This window comes from Haliotis rubra, unplaced genomic scaffold, assembly GCF_003918875.1.
Source record: "Haliotis rubra isolate DU_JTF1 unplaced genomic scaffold, ASM391887v1 Scf335, whole genome shotgun sequence".
NCBI classification, from domain to species: Eukaryota; Metazoa; Mollusca; class Gastropoda; order Lepetellida; family Haliotidae; genus Haliotis; species Haliotis rubra.
Genome location: NW_025767008.1, coordinates 1,116,179 through 1,139,692, shown reverse-complemented (window position 1 = coordinate 1,139,692; position 23,514 = coordinate 1,116,179). Strand labels below are relative to the sequence as shown.

The 23,514-nt window shown below is 39.0% G+C and overlaps 1 protein-coding gene across 1 annotated transcript in view; it reads left to right on the top strand.

The window, feature by feature from the left end:
- The first annotated feature begins 6,702 nt into the window (after positions 1-6,702).
- Positions 6,703-23,514, top strand: part of LOC124284375 (leucine-rich repeat-containing protein 71-like) — a 70,999-nt gene continuing 54,187 nt past the window's right edge. The window contains 9 exon segments of the mRNA XM_046720462.1: positions 6,703-6,770; positions 6,904-7,016; positions 7,974-8,189; positions 9,152-9,277; positions 17,902-17,977; positions 20,827-20,849; positions 20,852-20,900; positions 23,060-23,096; positions 23,099-23,136. Coding sequence (XP_046576418.1) covers positions 6,712-6,770; positions 6,904-7,016; positions 7,974-8,189; positions 9,152-9,277; positions 17,902-17,977; positions 20,827-20,849; positions 20,852-20,900; positions 23,060-23,096; positions 23,099-23,136 — 737 coding nt within the window. The 5' untranslated portion in view covers positions 6,703-6,711.

The window sequence follows — 23,514 nt, the reverse complement described above, 5'->3', positions numbered from 1 at the left end:
TTGACCCACCGTAATGGCCTGTATGTCGTCAGTTCGCAGACAAACACCTTTTGTAGAAACAGAGGACATGGTAAATTGTTCCGACGTCAAGTGGTTGATTATAGCTGTGTCGACTTCACACAAAGCGACACAAAGTCTAAGGGATACAGTCGAGTTCAGCTCCTTTCAGGGGCTATTGATACCGTTCCATTGATTCCACTTGCTATTCAAAACGGAACAAGCAGATTCATTTACGGCAAATGGAGCGGGATATCTACATTGTCCTTAACATGTGCAGGCCTTGAGTGGACGTAAACACCCCGTACATGTTAGGGTATAATCTATGGAACGCTTACTGACTTGAGGGAACCGCTCAAAGAGCGGGTGGAAGCAAAGCGTTAAAGGGGACTACCAGAATATAGGTTGTTTGTTGTTTAACGTTACACTCTGCCATATTGCAGTTATATGACAGCAGATATTCAAGCCGAGTCTTAGACGAGACTATCCAGTGATTGATATTATGAGCGACAATCCACGCCGTTAGGGCACTATGATGGTCTGGTCACCTGATTCAATAACTTGCCGTGATTATAGCGCTCGCTCTCGTCACGCCGAAGACGCACAAGGGTACAATGTATGAAGCCCATTTCTGGTGTTCCCCGCTGTGAAATTGCTAAAAGCGGCATAAATTTAAACTCACTCACTAAGACTGTCTCCGTTGCCTTGTGGTCTGAGTGTGTGCCCCGATAGCGGAAGGTCTCTGGTTCGATTCCCGGACGCGTCACACCAAAATAAGTTATAAGATGGTCCTTGTTGTTTCCGTGTGTGTCACTCGACTTTGATTGAGTGAGTGAGTGAGTTTAGTTTTACGCCGCTTTAAGCAATATTCCAGCAATATCACGGCGGGGGACAACAGAAATGGGCTTCACACATTACATCCATGTGGGGAATCGAACCCGGGTCTTCGGTGTGACGAGCGAACGCTTTCACCATTTGGCTACCCCACCGCCCCACACCTTGAGGGGATACAACCATTGCATGATCGCCACGGAGTCGAATACGATGTCTGAGCCGGGTATCCATGTTGTAGGCTCAACCGACATTAGTCCTCACAAGTGCACATACGCACACACGCACGCACGCACGCAATGGGGGCTGAAATGAAATGCACAAGAAATAGTTATTGATCGATATTGGCGTGTTTGATACAGGTATCACAGGTGTTGTTAGTGAGGTGAGTGAGTGAGTGAGTGAGTGAGTGAGTGAGTATGGTTGCGCTTTTAGCAATATTCCAGAAATATCACGGCCGGGACACCAGAAAGGAGCTTCACAGTGTACCCTTGTGGGCAATCGAACCCGGGTCTTTGGCTCTTTAACCACTTCAGGTTACCCCACCGCCCCTTTGTTTTGGTAAGCGTTTTGACGATTGTTTTCAGTCTTATATTTCCTGGCAACGTTATTTATTTATTTATTTATTTATTTGTTTGTTTGTTTGTTTGTTTTGTTTATTCTAAAATCCAGTTTTCAAGTGTATACTTTAATGTGCCAGGCAGTTCAGCTTTAATATTGCTAAGTAAGACTTTAAACAACAAACAAACAAAACAAACATGCCTTTCTACCAGCCCGAAGTTGTGTCGCTCGATCCTTTGATATGTTTAAAAGGCCTCACTGTCTGTAAAAGGCCCTCACTGTCTATGAAGGTCCGGCAGTGGGTCTTTGATACACTAGGCATTCAGCCGCTCTGACAGTCATAGAGCTCGGACAGAGAAGGGTGTCTTTAGACACAATCCACCCTGCATACCACGGTGACAGCTAGGTGAAATATAGGCTCGACCGCTGACATGGAGGGAGGAGACGCGTCAGTTTCATCGACAATATGGCCGAAATGGGTCTCAGTAGTCTCTCGATCGCCGCCAAGAGATTCAAGAAGAAGGGAGCTAAAGATGAGGAGGGGATATCGCCAGCTCGCGCTCTTGGGGTAGGTGTTAAAAACCGCAGTATTAATCTGTCCAAACAGACGTATTTCGGTGAATGGTTGGAATATTCCCAGACACTGGCGGCTTAAACATGTTGATTCTGACATCCATTTTATACTTAACGATAGGAATTAATCAAGAAAAGTAATAATCGAAAGACGAAGGCACGGTTACCATTGGCTTGTGGGTTTCATCTTGGCTTTACACTCCAGTGAAACCTTGATGTTACCACGTACTTTGCTAGATATTTGAGGCGCACTGAAAGAAAAAGGGAACTTAATATTTTTGACTACCCTTAAGCATGTATGATATCACATCTTCTAAGTACCACTTAAATATATCATAATACGAAGATTACTTTCACAAATACTCAAATATTTGTATTTTACAGAATTGATAAATGTATCGACCTTTACTACACAAAGTAATTATTCAAGTTTGAATGTATGATTACAATGATATAAACATTTATTGTGACGAACTGAAGCCACTAACAAACATAATATATTTATTATATTTGTTGTGTGGAACGATTTATTTGTTGTGTGGAACGATTTATTCGTTGTGTCGGACCTTATATTTGTTGTGTGGAACGATTTATTCGTTGTGTGGAACGATTTATTCGTTGTGTCGGACCTTATATTTGTTGTGTGGAACGATTTATTTGTAGTGTCGGACTTTATATTTGTTGTGTGGAACGATTTATTTGTAGTGTCGGACTTTATATTTGTTGTGTGGAACGATTTATTCGTAGTGTCGTACCTTATATTTGTTGTGTGGAACGATTTATTTGTAGTGTCGGACCTTATATTTGTTGTGTGGAACGATATATTCGTTGTGTCGGACCTTATATTTGTTGTGGAACGATTTATTTGTAGTGTCGGACCTTATATTTGTTGTGTGGAACGATTTATTTGTAGTGTCGGACTTTATATTTGTTGTGTGGAGCGATTTATTTGTAGTGTCGGACCTTATATTTGTTGTGTGGAACGATTTATTCGTTGTGTCGGACCTTATATTTGTTGTGTGGAACGATTTGTTTGTAGTGTCGGACTTTATATTTGTTGTGTGGAACGATTTATTTGTAGTGTCGGACTTTATATTTGTTGTGTGGAACGATTTATTTGTTGTGTCGGACTTTATATTTGTTGTGTGGAACGATTTGTTTGTAGTGTCGGACTTTATATTTGTTGTGTGGAGCGATTTAATTGTAGTGTCGGACCTTATATTTGTTCTGTGGAACGATTTATTTGTAGTGTCGGACCTTATATTTGTTGTGTGGAACGATTTATTGGTTGTGTCGGACTTTATATTTGTTGTGTGGAACGATTTATTTGTAGTGTCGGACCTTATATTTGTTGTGTGGAACGATTTATTGGTTGTGTCGGACTTTATATTTGTTGTGTGGAACGATTTGTTTGTAGTGTCGGACTTTATATTTGTTGTGTGGAACGATTTATTGGTTGTGTCGGACCTTATATTTGTTGTGTGGAACGATTTATTTGTAGTGTCGGACCTTATATTTGTTGTGTGGAACGATTTATTCGTTGTGTCGGACCTATATTTGTTGTGTGGAACGATTTATTTGTAGTCGGATCTTATATTTGTTGTGTGGAACGATTTATTCGTTGTGTCGGACTTTATATTTGTTGTGTGGAAACGATTTATTTGTAGTGTCGGACTTTATATTTGTTGTGTGGAACAATGCGTTTTAGGTGGTGTGAGACTATGTATTCGAATTTGGGACGTTGGAATAGCCCACTGGTTAAACCGTTTGCTCGTCACACCGAAGACGCGGGTTCGATCGATTCCCCATATGGGTACAATGTGTGAAACCCATTTCTGGTGTCCCCCGCCGTGATGTTGCTGGAATATTGCTGGAAGCGGCGTATTCGAAGACTTTATATTCGTATGGAACTATGTGTTAGTGTTGGACTGTACTCTGGGTATGTTTGGTAAATGGGTGCTTTGTTTGGAACTAATTATACTTTATTAGATGAAAGCAAAGCAGAATTATTCTTTTGCAAATTCACATTTTTCAACGGGCTAGATACACAGTAACATCCTTGGAGGGTCAGTTATAAACATAATATTTTCATCAGGAAACATATCAAAGCGATGAATTGTGTATTGGTGTAAAACAAGATTTGGTTCCCCATAGTAAAGGTTCCGTTGGAACTTTTCATTTCAATATTTGTTCCTGTAATAGTGCATGCTGAACAATTATTTAGTTCCGTATACAGAAAATTTATTCCGGTAAATAGGAACTTTCACACACATCCTAAAGTGTCTAAAAGAAGGTTTTGTTTGTTGGGGTTGAAGTCTTAAAATTGGGGCGCGGGAGACGGAAAGGAAAAAGGGATTTTTCCTACGGTATTTGTTCCATATGGAACAAATCATGTGGCTATCAAGGAGCAATTATCATGTGTGAAAGTTCCGTACATTTTTTATGAAAATAGATTCCGCAGAATGCGAACTGATGATTCTAAATGAATCTTGTGTTAAAAAGAGTTCACAGTCATTATGTAACCAAGTTACCTTCATTAATCAGGTTACAGTCAATATGTAACCAAGTTACCTTCGTTAATCAGGTTACCGTGTAAACAAGTTACATGTCAGTCAGTATCAAGTTACCAAGTCCAGTCAGTATCCAGGTTACAGTCAACATGTAACCAAGTTACAGTCAGTCAGTATCCAGGTTACAGTCAATATGTTATCAGGTTACAGTCAGTAGCCAAGTTACAGTCAATATGTAATCAAGTTACTGTTAGTCAGTAGCCAGGTTAGTGAACATGTAAATAAGTTACAGTCAGTATCCAGGTTACAGTCAACATGTAACCAAGTTACAGTCAGTATCCAAGTTACAGTCCATATGTAACCAAGTTAATTAGTCAGTCAGTATCCAGTTTACAGTCACGATGTAACCAAGTTAATTAGTCAGTCAGTATCCAGGTTACAGTCACGATGTAACCCAAGTTACAGTCAGTATTCAGGTTACAGTCAACATGTAACCATGTTACAGTCAGTAGCCAGGTTACAGTCAACATGTAACCAAGTTACAGTCAGTAGCCAGGTTACAGTCAACATGTAACCAAGTTACAGAACAGTATCCAGGTTACAGTCAACATGTAACCAAGTTACTGTCAGTATCCAGGTTACAGTCAACATGTAACCAAGTTACAGTCAGTCAGTATCCAGGTTACAGTGAATATATAACCAAGTTACAGTCAGTATCCAGGTTACAGTCAACATGTAACCAAGTTACTGTCAGTATCCAGGTTACAGTCAACATGTAACTTAAGTTACAGTCAGTATCCAGGTTACAGTCAATATGTAACCAAGTTACAGTCAGTCAGTATCCAGGTTACAGTCAACATGTAACCAAGTTACAGTCAGTATCCAGGTTACAATCAACATGTAACCAAGTAACAGTCAGTATCCAGGTTACAGTCACGATGTAACCTAGTTACAGTCAGTATCCAGGTTACAGTCAACATGTAACCAAGTTACAGTCAGGAGCCCGGTTACAGTCAACATGTAACCAAGTTACAGTCAGTATCCAGGTTACAGTCAACATGTAACCAAGTTACAGTCAGTATCCAGGTCACAGTCAACATGTATCCAGGTTACAGTTAGTATCCATCATTACAGTCAACATGTAACCAAGTTACAGTCAGTATCCAGGTTACAGTCAACATGTAACCAAGTTACAGTCAGTAGCCCGGTTACAGTCAACATGTAACCAAGTTACTGTCAGTAGCCAGGTTACAGTCAACATGTAACCAAGTTAAGTTAGTCAGTAATCAAATTACAGTCAACATGTTAAGTTACATTCAGTCTGTAGCCAGGTTACAGTCAGTATGTAACCAAGTTGAAGTTAGTAGACATCCCGGATGTTGACAAGTTGGATGATTCCATTTTGCATTCAATAATGACTGGAATAGATTAGGCTTATGGTATTTGTTCCTGTTCGATATAATATTTGCCGTATGTTCGGAATTTTTATTCGTGTCATCCATTCTCTATTTCACGGCATTTATTCCGAACTGGAACATTTACTACTCGGAACAAAATCATTTTTACATTGTTACATGGGATCTAGTCAAATGGGCCGAAGGACAAAGGGCCGAGAGGTGCCAAGTATAGGCTGATGAAAAGTCAAATGGGCCGTAGTGAAAGTCAAATGGGCCGTGACAAAATGTCACAAGGGCCTTATTCTTAGTTATATGAGCCGAAAACACAAAAGTTTGCAAAAAATTTCTCCATTTTTCATTGATATATATAACACTAAAGAAATATCATAATAATATCAATAGCATCCTCCTGGCAGACTTGAACAGGTCTTGTGTTGCAGTCTTCACTTGTTACATATACGTCATTAATTTTACGTGTCTGTTAATCTTTTAATTTATTCAGTCATTTTCTTATTCACACACTGATTCCTTTGTGTTTAAGATATAAAAACGCGAACCAAAGTGGCATAGAACAGACTGTGTATGTGTGCCAAGGGGAGACCACTCTTATTCAGTTGCTAGGCTCGCTAATCACTTGGCGTAGTAATAATATCTCTATTTTTTGAGATGGCTCTCTAACATGTCAGTTTATGTTCAAGGATGATCGTACATTGTTTTGATCTTTGGAACGATATGGATGTCTCTGGTACAAGTCCAAAAGCGGAGCACTGGACTATTATAGATGAACTATTTCTACTCCGCTTGCTTCCGGTAAATGCAATTCGGTGAACGATTGTTTACAAATGGTTGCAGATGGAAAGAGGAGGAAAGCAGTGAAAGAAGTACTGTTTCCTCATATTATGTGTGTCATGTTTGTTTGTATGCATATGATATTTTCGACAGATGACGGCATAATATTCTCGTGTATGTCAGGCTAGACAGTGTTGGCCATCTGTTGATTCATTCCACTATTATCACGATTTTTATTATTTCAGCATCGCAGCAAGAATCAAAATGGGTCGCAAGGGTGACAAGACTTTAGGCAAAGACAAGAACCAGTCATCATCAAGTCAAGATGCCCAAGACGAGGATTCCAACAAAACCCCAGGTTTGTAATAATAGCAATACCTTTTGGCTCTGTAATTAGGATTTAGAATTGGTGACTGACATAGGTCAGACAGACAGAAAGTTATAATTTTAGTATTCTTATTTAGGGCTAAGCATAGCTTCTCAAACCCGATCATGCTATCAATAGTATCATTACCTTTGCTTAACACTGACACTCCACATGTTCAGTATTATGGAAAACCTGAATGTATTTTGAGATGCTCTCCTTGACATCAAGATAACAATGAAGGTTTTGTAGAAAGAGGTACATAATATCCTTATATGGAGAAGAAAGTTGGACATATTAACAACTTGATCATTGTCTTTAATCAGAATTCAGAAGTGGACCTGAGAATCACCTCCTTTTCTATATTAGAAATTTGAAGATAATTTCCTTTTGCTGTTATGTTGGTCAAAATTAGTAAACAGGTGCTTTTTTGTTTACTGGTCATATTGATATGTTTTTTTAATTGTTTATATTTATCAGTTTAAGATAATATAAGTAGTTTCAAGATATCTTTATTGTAATTTGATAATTTTGATTGAATACTGTTCGACAGGTTAGCAACTTGATGGATAACTTTAATTAGATTTCAGACCTGGAGCTTGACGAATCATGTCCTTTTAGTTTTAAGCATCTCTGAGACAGAAGCAGAACATTGATTGCCTCTTCACAACAGGACCAAATCCAATTTGTGTTTGGTATAATATATCAGAGGTTATTCATATCCATTATTACTGATGTATTATGTCCAGCTTGCAGTAAAATAGCCTAATCGTTCAAGGCCCTGATTCAATTCTCCTTATGGATACAATATATGAAAACATTCCCATTGTCTACTCATGTGACAAAGGAGGAGGGGAGGAAATCTCTTAGTGACAGGTTCGGTCCTCAAGTTAATTTTTTCAATCTTGGCTGCAACAGGATCACAAAGTTTTGGACTCATGTTTGTTTCAGAGCCATACAACTGCTCCGGGCTGTTCCAGTCCGACTTTGCTGAGTTGTGTCATAGGCAAGACATGACATTTGTCCCACAGATAGTTCCACGCCCGCGGCCGCCGGCGCCATCTCCCAGTCAGGTTGCGGAAGGTAAACCAGAGAAAGGAAGGGATAAAAACAAACAAGTCAGTGCCCCGGAACCAGACCCGGAACCTTTGTTAGACGAGGACGGTGGTAAACGTTTATTTTGTTTCTTTTCATTTCTTCTCATCTGCTTATTTCTAGTATTAAAGAGAAAACCCAGTTCTATTACTTTCTTTATCTGTTTCTTTGAGGACCATCAGGGATGCAGATCGCATCGCTTGTCCAAGGGGCTGTTTTCAGTTATTTTCAATCATTACTTTTTTCCTTCTTTTAGTGTGGTTTTGATTGTGTATGCTTAGTCATTCAATTATTTTATAAAGTCTTATTTAAATCTTATTTCATATATTTATAATCATATTGTGTTTTTGCTTTTTCCTTTTTTATACCTTTAAACTACCAGTCCTCAAATACGGGTTGAATATGATGTGTTATTAAGTAGACAGTGTTCAAAAGTAAGGGTGTCCTTGAGGTTTACATCTGTTGCATGGAATATGAGGTCTTCTCCGTTTGAATCATGTATCATGCCTTTATGTATTGAATCATGTATCATGCCTTTATGTATTGAATCATGTATCATGCCTTTATGTATTGAATCATACAGGAATCCTGTTCCTATTTTTTTTGGGCATCAGCCTTATTGATCAGTTAATTCATTTTCATTTTCAAAAATTCCAATTGAAACCAGTTGATAAAACCAACATCATTTCAACTGACAATGTCATTTCAGTTAACATTATTAACATTCATTTAACAGCATATTAAAGCCATGTTTTACTGGACCTGGAGGGATGCTGTGTAGTGATGTTGTTCATAGCAGCTTGTCATAAGAGGCTGACTAAATACATGTAGTGGTCAGACTGACTTGGTTGACACATGTCATCATGTCCTGATTGCATGGATTGTTGCTCGTGATGCCAATCACTGGATTGTCAGGTCCAGACTCAAATATTTACAGACCTCTCTGATATGAGTGGAATATTGCTAAGTGCAGTACAAAACAACAAACAAAAGGTTGTGTAACTGTCACTGAATTCCTGATTGCTTGCTACCAGAGCCAGTGGAGCCTCCTCCCAAGACGTACACTGTGAAGGACAAGTTTGAGTACTTCAAGCCATCGATACAGGTGGAGATGGACAACCCTGACAAGCTGGACACTGTCACTGAAATATACATTCGTGGTGGGTATATGTGGACACTGTCACTGAAATATACATCTGTGGTGGGTATATGTGGACACTGTCACTGAAATATACATCTGTGGTGGGTATATGTGAACACTGTCACTGAAATATACATCTGTGGTGGGTATATGTGAACACTGTCACTGAAATATACATCTGTGGTGGGTATATGTGAACACTGTCACTGAAATATACATCTGTGGTGGGTATATGTGAACACTGTCATTGAAATATACATCTGTGGTATGTGAAAACTGTCACTGAAATATACATCTGTGGTGGGTATATGTGGACACTGTCACTGAAATATACATCCGTGGTGGGTATATGTGGACACTGTCACTGAAATATACATCCGTGGTGGGTATATGTGGACACTGTCACTGAAATATACATCTGTGGTGGGTATATGTGGACACTGTCACTGAAATATACATCCGTGGTGGGTATATGTGGACACTGTCACTGAAATATACATCCGTGGTGGGTATATGTGGACACTGTCACTGAAATATACATCCGTGGTGGGTATATGTGGACACTGTCACTGAAATATACATCCGTGGTGGGTATATGTGGACACTGTCACTGAAATATACATCCATGGTGGGTATATGTGGACACTCTATTACCTTAGGTTTTCGGGGTGTTGTACCCTTATTACCTAGGCAATCTGTCTAGCCACTCTGGTTCTGGGGATGATGTAGCTAGATGGATAATCAAGGATAAGTCCAGTATGGTGTTCAAGTCCGGTTTATTTTAACATGATTTCTTTCACAAAAGTCCTCAAATATTTCCTAGATGTCCTGGTTTACATGTAACACAGATTCACACATCTCCTGGAAGAACTTGTTGGTTTCTTTTCACAATTACTAAAGTTACAATTCCATCTGAGCCAATCTCTCCATGTGCAGAGAGAACCTCTCAAGTCAACAGCAGGGCTCAGTCTCTCCCCTCTCTCTCAGTCACTAGTTTTTTAGTTTTCTTCACAATTTCTGGGCTCCTCCCCGAAATGACTCATATCCAATCTTGATAATTAGTTATTTTCATTAGTCCCTTTCGGAGACTTTATTTGGTACCATCAATTTCTTCCAGTGATAAAATGACATTTCTAGTTATCCTTAAGCCATACATCAACCCAACGTTGGCATATCTAACTAGTATCTCAGACTAGTAGACACTACTAGATACTTAATCAAAATCATTTCAGATCTTATGCATGCCCTTTATTGACAAACTGACCAAACTGACCATCTGTATCCCAAATGTCCATCCACCCAATTTGTGTAGGAACACCAGTTTGAACGTTTCACCCTCATTTATGTCAATTGAGAGAATTTGTTATTCCCCAAAGAAAAGTAAATCAATAACAGTTCAGTTAGCTTGGTCAACGCACTTTCCCAGTACATTCACCCTTCTGAACTTAACTTCAAATTTTCCTTAAATATTATAAAATGTATATAATATTTTCAACTCTAAATACCCTGGTTATACATGCCCCTCCTCCTGTTGTAGAGCATGTCCCATGCGACTGATAAATGGCTTAAGTTCTAACATACATACACATATATCAAATACATATCAATTGTTTACATATTAATAAGTCAAGAATATAATATCAATGAGAAATATTAAATAAGTAACTACATATTTGAGGACCAGAAAACGCAAAAATTCAAGTACAGGTAGAAGTGTCTCAGATAGGATCTGTCTTAGGTTGTACCTATCTGAGAAGTGTAGAAGACATGTTAGAGTAAATAACATTTTAAAGTAGCAATTGCTGATTGAGTATAAAAATTTAAACATTATAGGTATTACAAATCAAATATCGAAAGTTTGGATTCTTGAACATTTTCTTCTGGTTTTTTTCTTTACAAATCATGATAGTTTTACAACACCATATTATACATCCAGATTATAAATGTACAAAGCATGCAACATCAGAATACAATATGGAATCATTTATACATGAGGACACTAGTACGTCCTGAGTTCAAGTAAGTTTGTAAAATGAATTAGATAATTCAAAGTCACATCAGCTTTCAAAATGAAACTTGAAAGTCATCACAAAGTTCTCCTGTTTTGAAGGAACTGAAGGTGAAATTAACTTTATATCTTGTTTGTGTTACTGTTGAGCAAGGTGGGTGGAGCAGAAAGACTACCTAACTCATGAATAAGTATTGGATATTGTTCACTTCCATGTACCAGTGGAAACAGAAAATGAATAAAATTATGAGTACAAATAATCACCCATATATGAGATATGGTCTTGATATCCATTGCATGTTCCCAATCATAGACCATCTATTCATTAAGATAGAGTCAGTTGGGTATATGTAAATTATCTTATTCTCTTCTGCTAACTTTTATATGGCTCTTGAAGACACTCTTTCGAACGACTTTCCTTGATAAAGTTGAGTTTTTCTGTCATTGGACTTTACTGGTAACATCATAGAAACATAGTAGTAGGGTAATGTCTGTACCTTAGAAGCTGTGTAGTATTTGAGTATTTCTGTCCTTTGGAAGTCTATTTTATTACCAATGTATGATTCTGTGTCTGTTCATACGTCAAGATTTCTCCCCTTATAATGACTAAAGGTAGTACCCCAAAGAAACCCATAGGTATCTAAAACACATATCGTCAGTGGTATTAAGTTCCACATCGTCAGAAGTGTCATCATCACTTTAATTGTGAAGCCCGAAGGGTCCTGTAGAACACAAACATCCGAATAAGTTCCTGTTTTCAAATACTGTTCCTCTCCTAATCATCAAGTCAGTATCTCTCTCAAATATAGGAATATTTAACAATCCCAATTGGTGCGTCACCAATGTACCCTACAACGTATCAATATCTCATAGATAATGTTTGTAACATTCAATTAACTGAAGAACAGTTACACTGTTCATACAGCCTTAGTTCATGAGAAAATAACCGCACGCGGTACTTTCGTTGAGTCAGTCAAATATTCCATCTAGAAGGTCTTGTTAAACTGTTTTAATCACTTAAGTCAGTTCTGTCCCAGTCATAGGTAGTCATTCCTATGTTAATCTCTTACTTTGGTCTATCCAAATAGATTGTACGTCTTGTACTCATAAAGCGCCTCTGACCAGGAAAAATTTTTTGTCTCCCATTGATGTAATTGGCCTCAGCTTACATTCCACGACCGATTTATAGGTCTTCACCCAGGCTCACGAGATAGATCGACACTCCATCCTTCGTCCTCCAATGAATTCATCGTTAGTCTTTCTCGACTGTCCTCATATTTCAGCAACCTGAGGTAGATGCCAATCTACCCCACACTAGAGAGTGTCAGTCATCTCTAGACTCTTTTGAGCTTTTCCGTTCACGAATGCAGTCCTTCTGCTTCATAACCAAGGCGGTCTCTCTCCGCTACAAATTCATCAAGTCTCACTGGTGCGGTCTCTCCGCTTCATATACATCAATTCTCATAGTGCAGGCATGTCCCTCTGCTTCATATTCATCAATTCTCACAAATGCGGTCTCTCCGCCTCATATACATCAATTCTCATAGGCGCGGGCATGTCCTCCGCGACTTTTCCATAACCATTCTCATAACTTTTGGGTACCCATATAAGTTGACACGTGTCATGATAAAGTGGGACTTAGAAATATGTCTTACTATCTTATACTCAGAGATTCAGGAACATTTTGATCAGGAGTCTTATCCTTCGGTATTTTGCTTCCATTTCACTTTTCCTTTCATTGTTTTTCTGACATGGAAATCTTCCACTATTTCTGCTGGGAGAAATTCCCATAGGACCTATTCACTTTCTGTGACACCTACATACCGGACCTCGTACAATTTCCTCCTGTAATCCAACATACATTCTCTATTGCTTCAATTTGTCTGTCCTCTGTTGCAGGACTGGTTCCAAAGAATGGTCCTTGCTAAGATTGATTGTATTTCCTACTTAATTAACCAATTTTCGTCCCTAAAACAACTATTTGGTTTGTCTGTCATGTCACTTACAGCAGACATTAAATTGTCAAAATCAGATTCAGGTAAGGTATCTGGAAACATACCTGGGTAGGTGTAACTACACCTGTGGTACCACCTGTGATTTCCTGCTCTAACTTATATCACATATTGATACACCTGGGAACACCTGATGGTGTACCTGTGGACATACCTGAACACTCACCTATAGTCATGCCAGTGTCACCCGATGACTTACCTGTAGTCATATCAGTGACACCAGATGACCTACCTGTGTCATCACCAACAGGTACAGTGTGTATGTGTACATCATTAAACAATCTGACGTTGTTACCTGCTCCATTAACAGGGTACACAGATAGATGGGCCATGAATAGGTGAGCCAACCTGTAATGACAGGTCACTGTGTTTATCCGACATGGAGGCAAGTTACCATGTGTACCTGAGTGCATGGCCAAAACCATATCAGGATTTGTCATATAGTCTTCAACACTATCAGTCAAATCAACCTGACACTCGAGTCCTACTGTCAGTCAACTTGGTAAAAACTGTCACCTGTGTCAACTTGTTGTATAATGTGTGAGCTGTTTCCAGTATTGGTCTCACTATACATATTCTCAAAGACAACTTTCTCTATTACCCAGATTCCTACCAAAGCAGGTATATTAATTTCTCAACTGGTAGTGTTTATCAATCTAAATGATGCTATTTGATTTATAGGTGAAGTGATACCTCTAGTACCCTAACACATGTAAAAATCTTGTAACAGACTCAATTGGTTCAATGACTCCTAATTCAGTGTCTGGGTTATTCACTTAACATGTAATAGTGTCTCTATACTGGACACTGGAATTAGCAAAGAAGCAATAAACTTTGTCTCTGCAAGTCCTTAAGTGTAAGTTAATGAGTCAATCCATTGCTAGACTTAAATCAGTGGTAGTTTTCTGTCTCTGTAACAAAAAATGTAAACCTAACAATGCATCAACAGATATGTTGAATGTACATGAAATGCTTGATCAATGCTTGAGATATACCTAAAACATTTAACTGATTCCAATCTGCTCCAACCAATGCCCTTGCACCTTGTCTTGTAATAGGGAAAATAGCTCTCATTCTTGTTAAATGAGAAAACATATCTGATTTCATGCAGCTCAAACTTGCACCTGAGTCACATAGCACATTGCATGATTTCCCTGAATCTTAACCCTAACACTGCTATGGGATAGTCCCACACTACATGTCAAAATAACAACATCACTCAAATCAATATTCTTACTGTGATTTGGCTCTTGATCATCTTCAATTGTAAATGTGTGCCTACCGCTCTTAATAGCATTATCATGAATGTGTGCTAATTCATCACCAGGTTCACACAATATGTGTCACACTGTGACTTTGGCAAAAGTTTGGCTCAGAAAAACAGAATCAGCTAATGTGGCAATCCTACCACATCAATAACATTGTAATATTCTAGCAAAGTACTCAGACATACTAAAATGTGTCCTACCGCAACCTCTGCATATCCTCATAGGATGTGGCATCTGTGTACCATCCATATGGTTCATATGGTCCATAGTACCCAGGTCTGTCTATGGACTTAGACCTCTGATACAGAGATCCGGGTTTCTGTCCCTGAGAGCTATAAAAGTTCTGTGTCCCACTAGGCTCTTGAGGCTGAAATCCTGAATTGTCCCGAATGTCACTCTGGAATGTCACCCGGCGAGGAGAAGCACTACGCCGTCCATATGAATTGTCTCTGTAGTCACGTCCATATGAATTGTCTCTCTGGTCCCTTGAATTCTCCCTCGATGTCAAGGATAATATTTGTCCCTTTAAGTCCTCAATAACAGCTACAAGTCTATCTGAGGAGGGCGATGCACTACCAAAAGCTGCGTCTCCCATCCTTGCACTCTCCAGCACCTCATCTTTTTGTATCGTGAGGGCCTGGTCAAGATAAATTGCTTTATCTGAGGTTTGGAGTTCCTGATTACAGCATCCTTGACAAAATTGTCGTTAAAACGATAAAGACTCCTTGCCTCATGTTCAAGGTCTTGTAGGAAGTCCCTCAAAGTTCTCAGAGTCTTTCTGCTTCCTACTGTACAGCTTATCTAACCTATCATAAATTTTCACAGAATTTTGCTTGTACCTAGCAAGAAAAGCAGCTTTACTTCCTCCCAGGTATCATCCTAAAAATCTTTTGCCTCGAACCATTTAAAAGCTTTGCCATCTAGCCACAAAATGAAAGCTTCGTTCTTGCCCTCATCAGAATAATTGTTCAGAGAGGTAAACTTTTCATAACGTTTCAACCAAGCACTGGCCTCACCTGATTCACTTCCATCTAATTTCTCACAATTGATGTGACTATGGGCAAATGTATTAGCCAATGTACAAACACTTCTGTCTAGTCTGTCTGGGCGTTCCCCATCATACTGCAAAAGAAACTAGACTGACCCTCTTTCTTAACTCTAGTCACTCCACTCTCTTCATTGACATACGGCATTTTGAAATTAACAGTTGTATCAACAGTAGACTCTCCAAAACAATCTAACTCTTTCTGAGAAGTAGGAGAAATAAAAGAAGCACTAATTAGAGATCTAACAACTGGCTCAGTTAAAGTAGCGAAACTTGGTGAGAATGCTGGCAAATCAAGAGAGGCATTGGAATGGTTAGTGGGAGTAGAAAACTTAACTACTGTACCCTTATCATCAGATGACATGACGCGATATAACACATAATTGGTACAAACAATAGTAACAAGATAGATAAATGTCAGATTCACAGTACACAAACTAAACAGTCAATGCACACTGAAGAAAGTTACTAATCACACACAGTAGGCTGCTGTGAGGGTCTGTCCCGCTGAAACTGTCCAACACCAGGAAATCAATAACACTGTAGTGGTAGTGACCACACTGTCCAGAAAATCAATAAGTCCGGGGGCCCACAGATTTAATGTTCACTGTCAGGCGTGGAGAGGTCCTCACACGGTTGAAAGGCAAAATGCACCCTTTTCAGTAAATCAGGACATAACCTACCATGAATGGCAACAGTCTCTTCCAGGTCCACATAGCACATACCCATAGCAGGAGATGGAAACAGTTCACGTTATTTTGCTTTTCACATGAATTGCAAGTCCAACACAATCATAACTTTTTCACACAGCAGGAAAAGCTTTTGAGCATGGTACAGAGAACTTAAAGCAACTCCACCATTTATTACCTTAGGTTTTTCAAGTTGTACCCTTATTACCTAGGCAATCTGTCTAGCCACTCTGGTTCTGGGGATGATGTAGCTAGATGGATAATCAAGGATAAGTCCAGTATGGTGTTCAAGTCCGGTTTATTTTAACATGATTTCTTTCACAAAAGTCCTCAAATATTTCCTAGATGTCCTGGTTTACATGTAACACAGATTCACACATCTCCTGGAAGAACTTGTTGGTTTCTTTTTCACAATTACTAAAGTTACAATTCCATCTGAGCCAATCTCTCCATGTGCAGAGAGAACCTCTCAAGTCAACAGCAGGGGCTCCAGTCTCTCCCTCCTCTCTCTCAGTCACTAGTTTTAGTTTTCTTCACAATTTCTGGGCTCCTCCCCCGAAATGACTCATATCCAATCTTGATAATTAGTTATTTTCATTAGTCCCTTTCGGAGACTTTATTTGGTACCATCAATTTCTTCCAGTGATAAAATGACATTTCTAGTTATCCTTAAGCCATACATCAACTCCTAACGTTGGCATATCTAACTAGTATCCTCAGACTAGTAGACACTACTAGATACTTAATCAAAAATCATTTCAGATCTTATGCATGCCCCTTTATTGACAAACTGACCAAACTGACCATCTGTATCCCAAATGTCCATCCACCCAATTTGTGTAGGAACACCAGTTTGAACGTTTCACCCTCATTTATGTCAATTGAGAGAATTTGTTATTCCCAAGAAAAGTAAATCAATAACAGTTCAGTTAGCTTGGTCAACGACTTTCCCAGTACATTCACCCTTCTGAACTTAACTTCAAATTTTCCTTAAATATTATAAAATGTATATAATATTTTCAACTCTAAATACCCTGGTTATAACTCACTGAAATATACATCTGTGGTGGGTATATGTGAACACTGTCTGGGAAATATACATCTGTGGTGGGTATATGTGGACACTCACTGAAATATACATCCATGGTGGGTATATGTGGACACTGTCACTGAAATATACATCTGTGGTGGGTATATGTGGACACTGTCACTGAAATATACATCTGTGGTGTGTATATGTGGACACTGTCACTGAAATATACATCTGTGGTGGGTATATGTGGACACTGTCACTGAAATATACATCTGTGGTGGGTATATGTGGACACTGTCACTGAAATATACATCTGTGGTGGGTATATGTGGACACTGTCACTGAAATATACAATCGTGGGTATATATGTGGACACTGTTACTGAAAATATACATTCATATATGTTAACATGACCGGAAATAGAGTGAATTCATTAGTATACATGGACACTAAAATAACAGGCTGTATGTACAGTTGATGGGGAGAGTAGCCTGTCAGTAGATGTCATGTTAGCAAGCTCTAATGCAGGGTGTGTATGAAGGAGGCTGCATGGGACAAGGGGAAGTAACCCATGGTTTCTGTTTCCAGGTTGGAAGGTTGACGAGTGTATGATGAACATATTCAAACAGTGCTGGCCGGCCATGGAGAGGCTACATACAATCAAGTGAGTCGATTATTTAAACATTTTACTGAAATTGGAAAAATGTGTTATCAAATACCTGTCACCATGGAGCTGGAGACTAAAGGACCATTCATAATTTATGGCTAAGGGGCTGTGATTGTAATTTGAATTTTGTGGAGAAGCATGTCCCCTAAACTTTATGTTCAAAGTAAGCCAGCTGGTTTGAAAGTAATTCTATTGATTCTGTGTTGGCATATGAATCTTGGAAATGTTATCTTATGTCTTTCATATCAGCATTATAGCTCTTCCAGGCTTACTGTTGAACACTATTAAGACTTTCTTTGAACACTAGTAAGACTGTTGAACACTAGTAAGACTGTTGAACACTGTTAAGACTGTTGAACACTATTAAGACTGTTGAACACTGTTAAGACGGGTTGAACACTATCAAGACTGTTGAACACTATTAAGACTGTTGAACACTAGTAAGACTGTTGAACACTAGTAAGACTATTGAACACTGTTAAGACTGTTGAACACTAGTAAGACCGTTGAACACTATTAAGACTGTTGAACACTATTGAGACTGTTGAACACTATTAAGACTGTTGAACACTAGTAAGACGGTTGAACACTATCAAGACTGTTGAACACTAGTAAGACTGTTGAACACTGTTAAGACTGTTGAACACTGTTAAGACCGTTGAACACTATTAAGACTGTTGAACACTATTAAGATTGTTGAACACTATTAAGACTGTTGAACACTAATGTAAGATCGCTGAGACACTAGTAAGAGCGGTTGAACACTATCAAGACTGTTGAACACTATTAAGACTGTTAAACACTGTTAAGACTGTTGAACACTGTTAAGACTATTGAACACTATCAAGACTGTTGAAAACTATGAAGACTGTTGAACACTGTTAAGGCGGTTGAACACTGTTAAGACTGTTGAACACTGTTAAGACGGTTGAAAACTATGAAGACTGTTGAACACTGTTAAGACAGTTGAAGACTGTTAAGACTGTTGAACATTGTTAAGACGGTTGAACACTGTTAAAGACTATTGAACACTGTTAAGACTGTTGAACACTGTTAAGACTGTTGAACACTGTTAAGACTGTTGAACACTATTAAGACTGTTGAACACTATTAAGACTGTTGAACACTAGTAAGACTGTTGAACACTATTAAGACTGTTGAACACTGTTAAGACTGTTGAACACTATTAAGACTGTTGAACAATGTTAAAACGTTGAACACTATTAAGACTGCTGAACACTGTTAAGGCGGTTGAACACTGTTAAGGCGGTTGAACACTAGTAAGGCGGTTGAACACTATTAAGACGGGTTGAACACTAGTAAGACAGGTTGAACAGTATTAAGACTGTTGAACACTATTAAGACGGTTGAACACTATTAAGACTGTTGAACACTGTTAAGACGGTTGAACACTATCAAGACTGTTGAACACTATTAAGACTGTTGAACACTAGTAAGACTGTTGAACACTAGTAAGACTATTGAACACTGTTAAGACTGTTGAACACTGTTAAGACCGTTGAACACTATTAAGACTGTTGAACACTATTGAGACTGTTGAACACTATTAAGACTGTTGAACACTAGTAAAGCCGGTTGAACACTATCAAGACTGATATGTACAGTGATACCTATCTATTTAGACAACATGAGGTTTACAACAGTTTTATTTACAATCAGTGTGAGATAAAACAAAATGATCCTGTACATGTGGGCCTCAAATCATTTTTCACATCGTTATATTTGATAGGATATTTATTTAGTGCACATATCCACACAACTAGTACATGCTCAAAGGTGCTTGAGTGTTCCCTTGATCAAACACTGTTAAGACTGTTGAACACTGTTAAGACTGTTGAACACTGTTAAGACTGTTGAAGACTATTAAGACTGTTGAACACTATTAAGACTGTTGAACACTAGTAAGACTGTTGAACACTATTAAGACTGTTGAACACTGTTAAGACTGTTGAACACTATTAAGACTGTTGAACAATGTTAAAACGTTGAACACTATTAAGACTGCTGAACACTGTTAAGACGGTTGAACACTGTTAAGACGGGTTGAACACTAGTAAGACGGTTGAACACTATTAAGACGGTTGAACACTAGTAAAGACGGTTGAACAGTATTAAGACTGTTGAACACTATTAAGACGGTTGAACACTATTAAGATTGTTGAACACTATTAAGACTGTTGAACACTATTAAGATCGTTGAACACTAGTAAGACGGTTGAACAGTATTAAGACTGTTGAACACTATTAAGACTGTTGAACACTAGTAAGACTGTTTGAACACTATTAGGACTGTTGAACACTATTAAGACGGTTGAACACTATTAAGACGGTTGAACACTAGTAAGAGACGGTTGAACAAATTATTAAGACTGTTGAACACTATTAAGACTGTTGAACACTAGTAAGACTGTTGAACACTATTAGGACTGTTGAACACTATTAAGACGGTTTGAACACTATTATGACGGGACTTGAACACTAGTAAGACGGTTGAACAGTATTAAGACTGTTGAACACTGTTAAGACTGTTGAACACTGTTAAGACGGTTGAACACTATTATGACGGTTGAACATTAGTAAGACGGTTGAACAGTATTAAGACTGTTGAACACTATTAAGACTGTTGAACACACTATTAGGACTGTTGAACACTGTTAAGACTGTTGAACACTGTTAAGACTGTTGAACACTGTTAAGACTGTATTTTGCTCGTGATGTTCTTCTCATTATTTGTTAAACTCTTTATGGGGAGATTATTTGTTAAACTCTTTATGGGGAGATTATTTGTTTACGTGTGAGTGTCCTGTATATGTTTCTGTTCCCAGTTTGTGGCAGGTGGGACTGACCGGGAGACTGTGGCCATCTTGGCGTCCTTCATGCCGCTCTGCATGAATCTGAAGTAAGTTGTTTCCTTCCAGGTTTCACCTCTGTGAGGGTTCCAGGGTGGCACAGTTCTTGCCTAGCAACCATAGATGTTGTACATTGTTTCATTGTGTGTTACTGTATCCTGTTTTCATGGTGTGTTGCTCATTATATTGATAGTTGGTTTTGTCTGCTTTCTTAGATACATGTCCCAGGTGTATTTCCACTTGAAATGGTTTTGTTTTGATTTGCAACTTAAGTATGTACAGTGATACCTATCTATTTAGACAACATGAGGTACAACAGTTTTATTTACAATCAGTGTGAGATAAACAAAATGATCCTGTACATGTGGGCCCCAAATCATTTTTCACATCGTTATATTTGATAGGATATTTATTTAGTGCACATATCCACACAACTAGTACATGCTCAAGGTGCTTGAGTGTTCCCTTGATCAACAGATGTCTTTTTCTGGCAATCTTTTAACCAGCTCAACTCCCCTGGGAGTATTCAGCTCATGCAGCCTTTCAGGCTAATGCGAGGTTATCACACAGCCTCATCCTCACAAGGTACCCATTTGCAGCTAGGTGAACTGGGACACATAGTCACAGTGTTTTGTCCAATGATACTGCACGTTACTATACCCGCAACTAGGTGTACGCACGTGTTCGTGTGTCCACCGTTTATGTAGGTGTACATGTTGATAAGTGGGCTGTGGATTATTATTAACTGATCCGGGACTTGGAACAACACACTGCTATGTGTTGAAGTGGCTACTTAGAGTGAGTGAGTTTAGTTTTATGCCGCCTTTAGCAATATTACAGTAATATCACAGCAGGGACACCTGAAATGGGCTTCACACATTGTAACCATGTGGGGAATCGAACCTGGGCCTCGGCGTGACGAGCCAACACTTGAACCACATGGTTACCCCACGCCCTGGGTACTTGAAACACTGCACAAGCATGCTATAGGTTAAGGTAACTAACTGCGGTCAGGCCGCGTTAGACTCAAGCTGTTACCAATCTTGTTTACTATATTAACACGTCAATTGTTGATTCATTAATCCGATGGTTCAATCTCCGGCGCATCCTCGATAATCTCCAGGGTATAGATTCGATAAGTCTCCACTATACCCTGGATGCATCTATGGCTTGAGCCGATGATTTTATTACCTCCCTTTGCCGCCCGTAACCGAGCTTGCCAGTTTCAACAAAGATAGCTATCGCGGCCAGCGAAGTTTGTTAAGCAGTGCGACTCAGAACATACAGAAAAATTGACAGGTCTGAAATCTTAAAAATATATGCAAGAACTCCTTCTACCTCTTTCTGAGTACCCTGCAACAATATATTATTGCGTTGCACAAGTTTAATCGGTTAGATAATTTAAAAGCGACAGTGAGTTGTGATTGAATAATGCTCAGCTTGACACCTGATTGGATGAAAAGCCAACCAAGGGAGGTAATAAAATCATTGAGGCGCATCAGGGTATAGTGGAGATTTATCGAAGCGTATACCCTGGAGATTATCGAGGATGTCTCTGACCCGAACATCAATTATTGGTAATGGATTAGTTAATTGTTCTTGATTTTCTTTTATTAATCCGTCTGTAAATACAGCGGCCATATTGTACAATTATAGACTGGTGATGAAGTCAACACAGGTACTGACTGAATTCACCAGTCCATATTGTTTTATTATGTAATTACCAAAAGAAAGAAGCTTCTAAAAGCCAAACCATGTCGGTTTAGTCAATAAAAGTAATTTTATTTTCGGTACAAACCAATAACATTATGTCAACAATACTGTGACATGTAAACAATAGAATCACGTCATAGCTTGACATCAATGTTCTTTTGTCTCTCTCAGACAAGTGAAAGGGAAGTAACGCTACTGCAGTTTCATCATCCAAAACATTTTTTATGGCACTGTTCTAATTATCGCGGCCTGACTGTGATAAGCAGCAAGGTGGACTCGGTGCAGTCGTACCTAGATGGGATCCTGCTAATTATGTCCACTGCTGGTTTGTCTGTCCTGGATATTTACATGCCCAGTGCTACACACAGCTACATACAGAATACTGCTTACTTTGACGTGAAACAACCACAGACAATGCAAGACCTACATGTGATAATGATCCTGTCAGTGCTGGATATGATGGATGTGGGACTGTAGATGAAATTGTCTGTTACAGGAACCTGGTCCTGGATGGCAACTGTATACAGGAAGGTGAAGAGAGAACTGGCATCTGTTGGTGGATGATGACAGCAGGTGAGGGTGTGTGCATTAGGGTGAGGTGCAGAGGAGACATAGCACCTGTAGAGGAACTTTCCTTGTCCTCCTCTCTCTTCCTCCTTCTCTTCTCTCTTTCCCCTTTTCTCTTCCTCCTCCACCTCTTCTTCCTTTTCCGTTTCCCCTCTTCTTCCCCTCCTCAACTGATTCCTCTTCTTCCTTTATTTTCCCCTCTTCTGCCTTCCCTCCTCCTCTTCTTCCTTTTCCGTTTCCCCTCTTCTTCCCCTCCTCAACTGATTCCTCTTCTTCCTTTTCCATTTTCCCTCTTCTTTCTCCCCTCTTCCCACTGCTTTCCTCTTTTCATTTCCCTCTTCTTCCTCCCCTCTTCCACTGCTTCCCCCATCTTCCTTTTTTAAT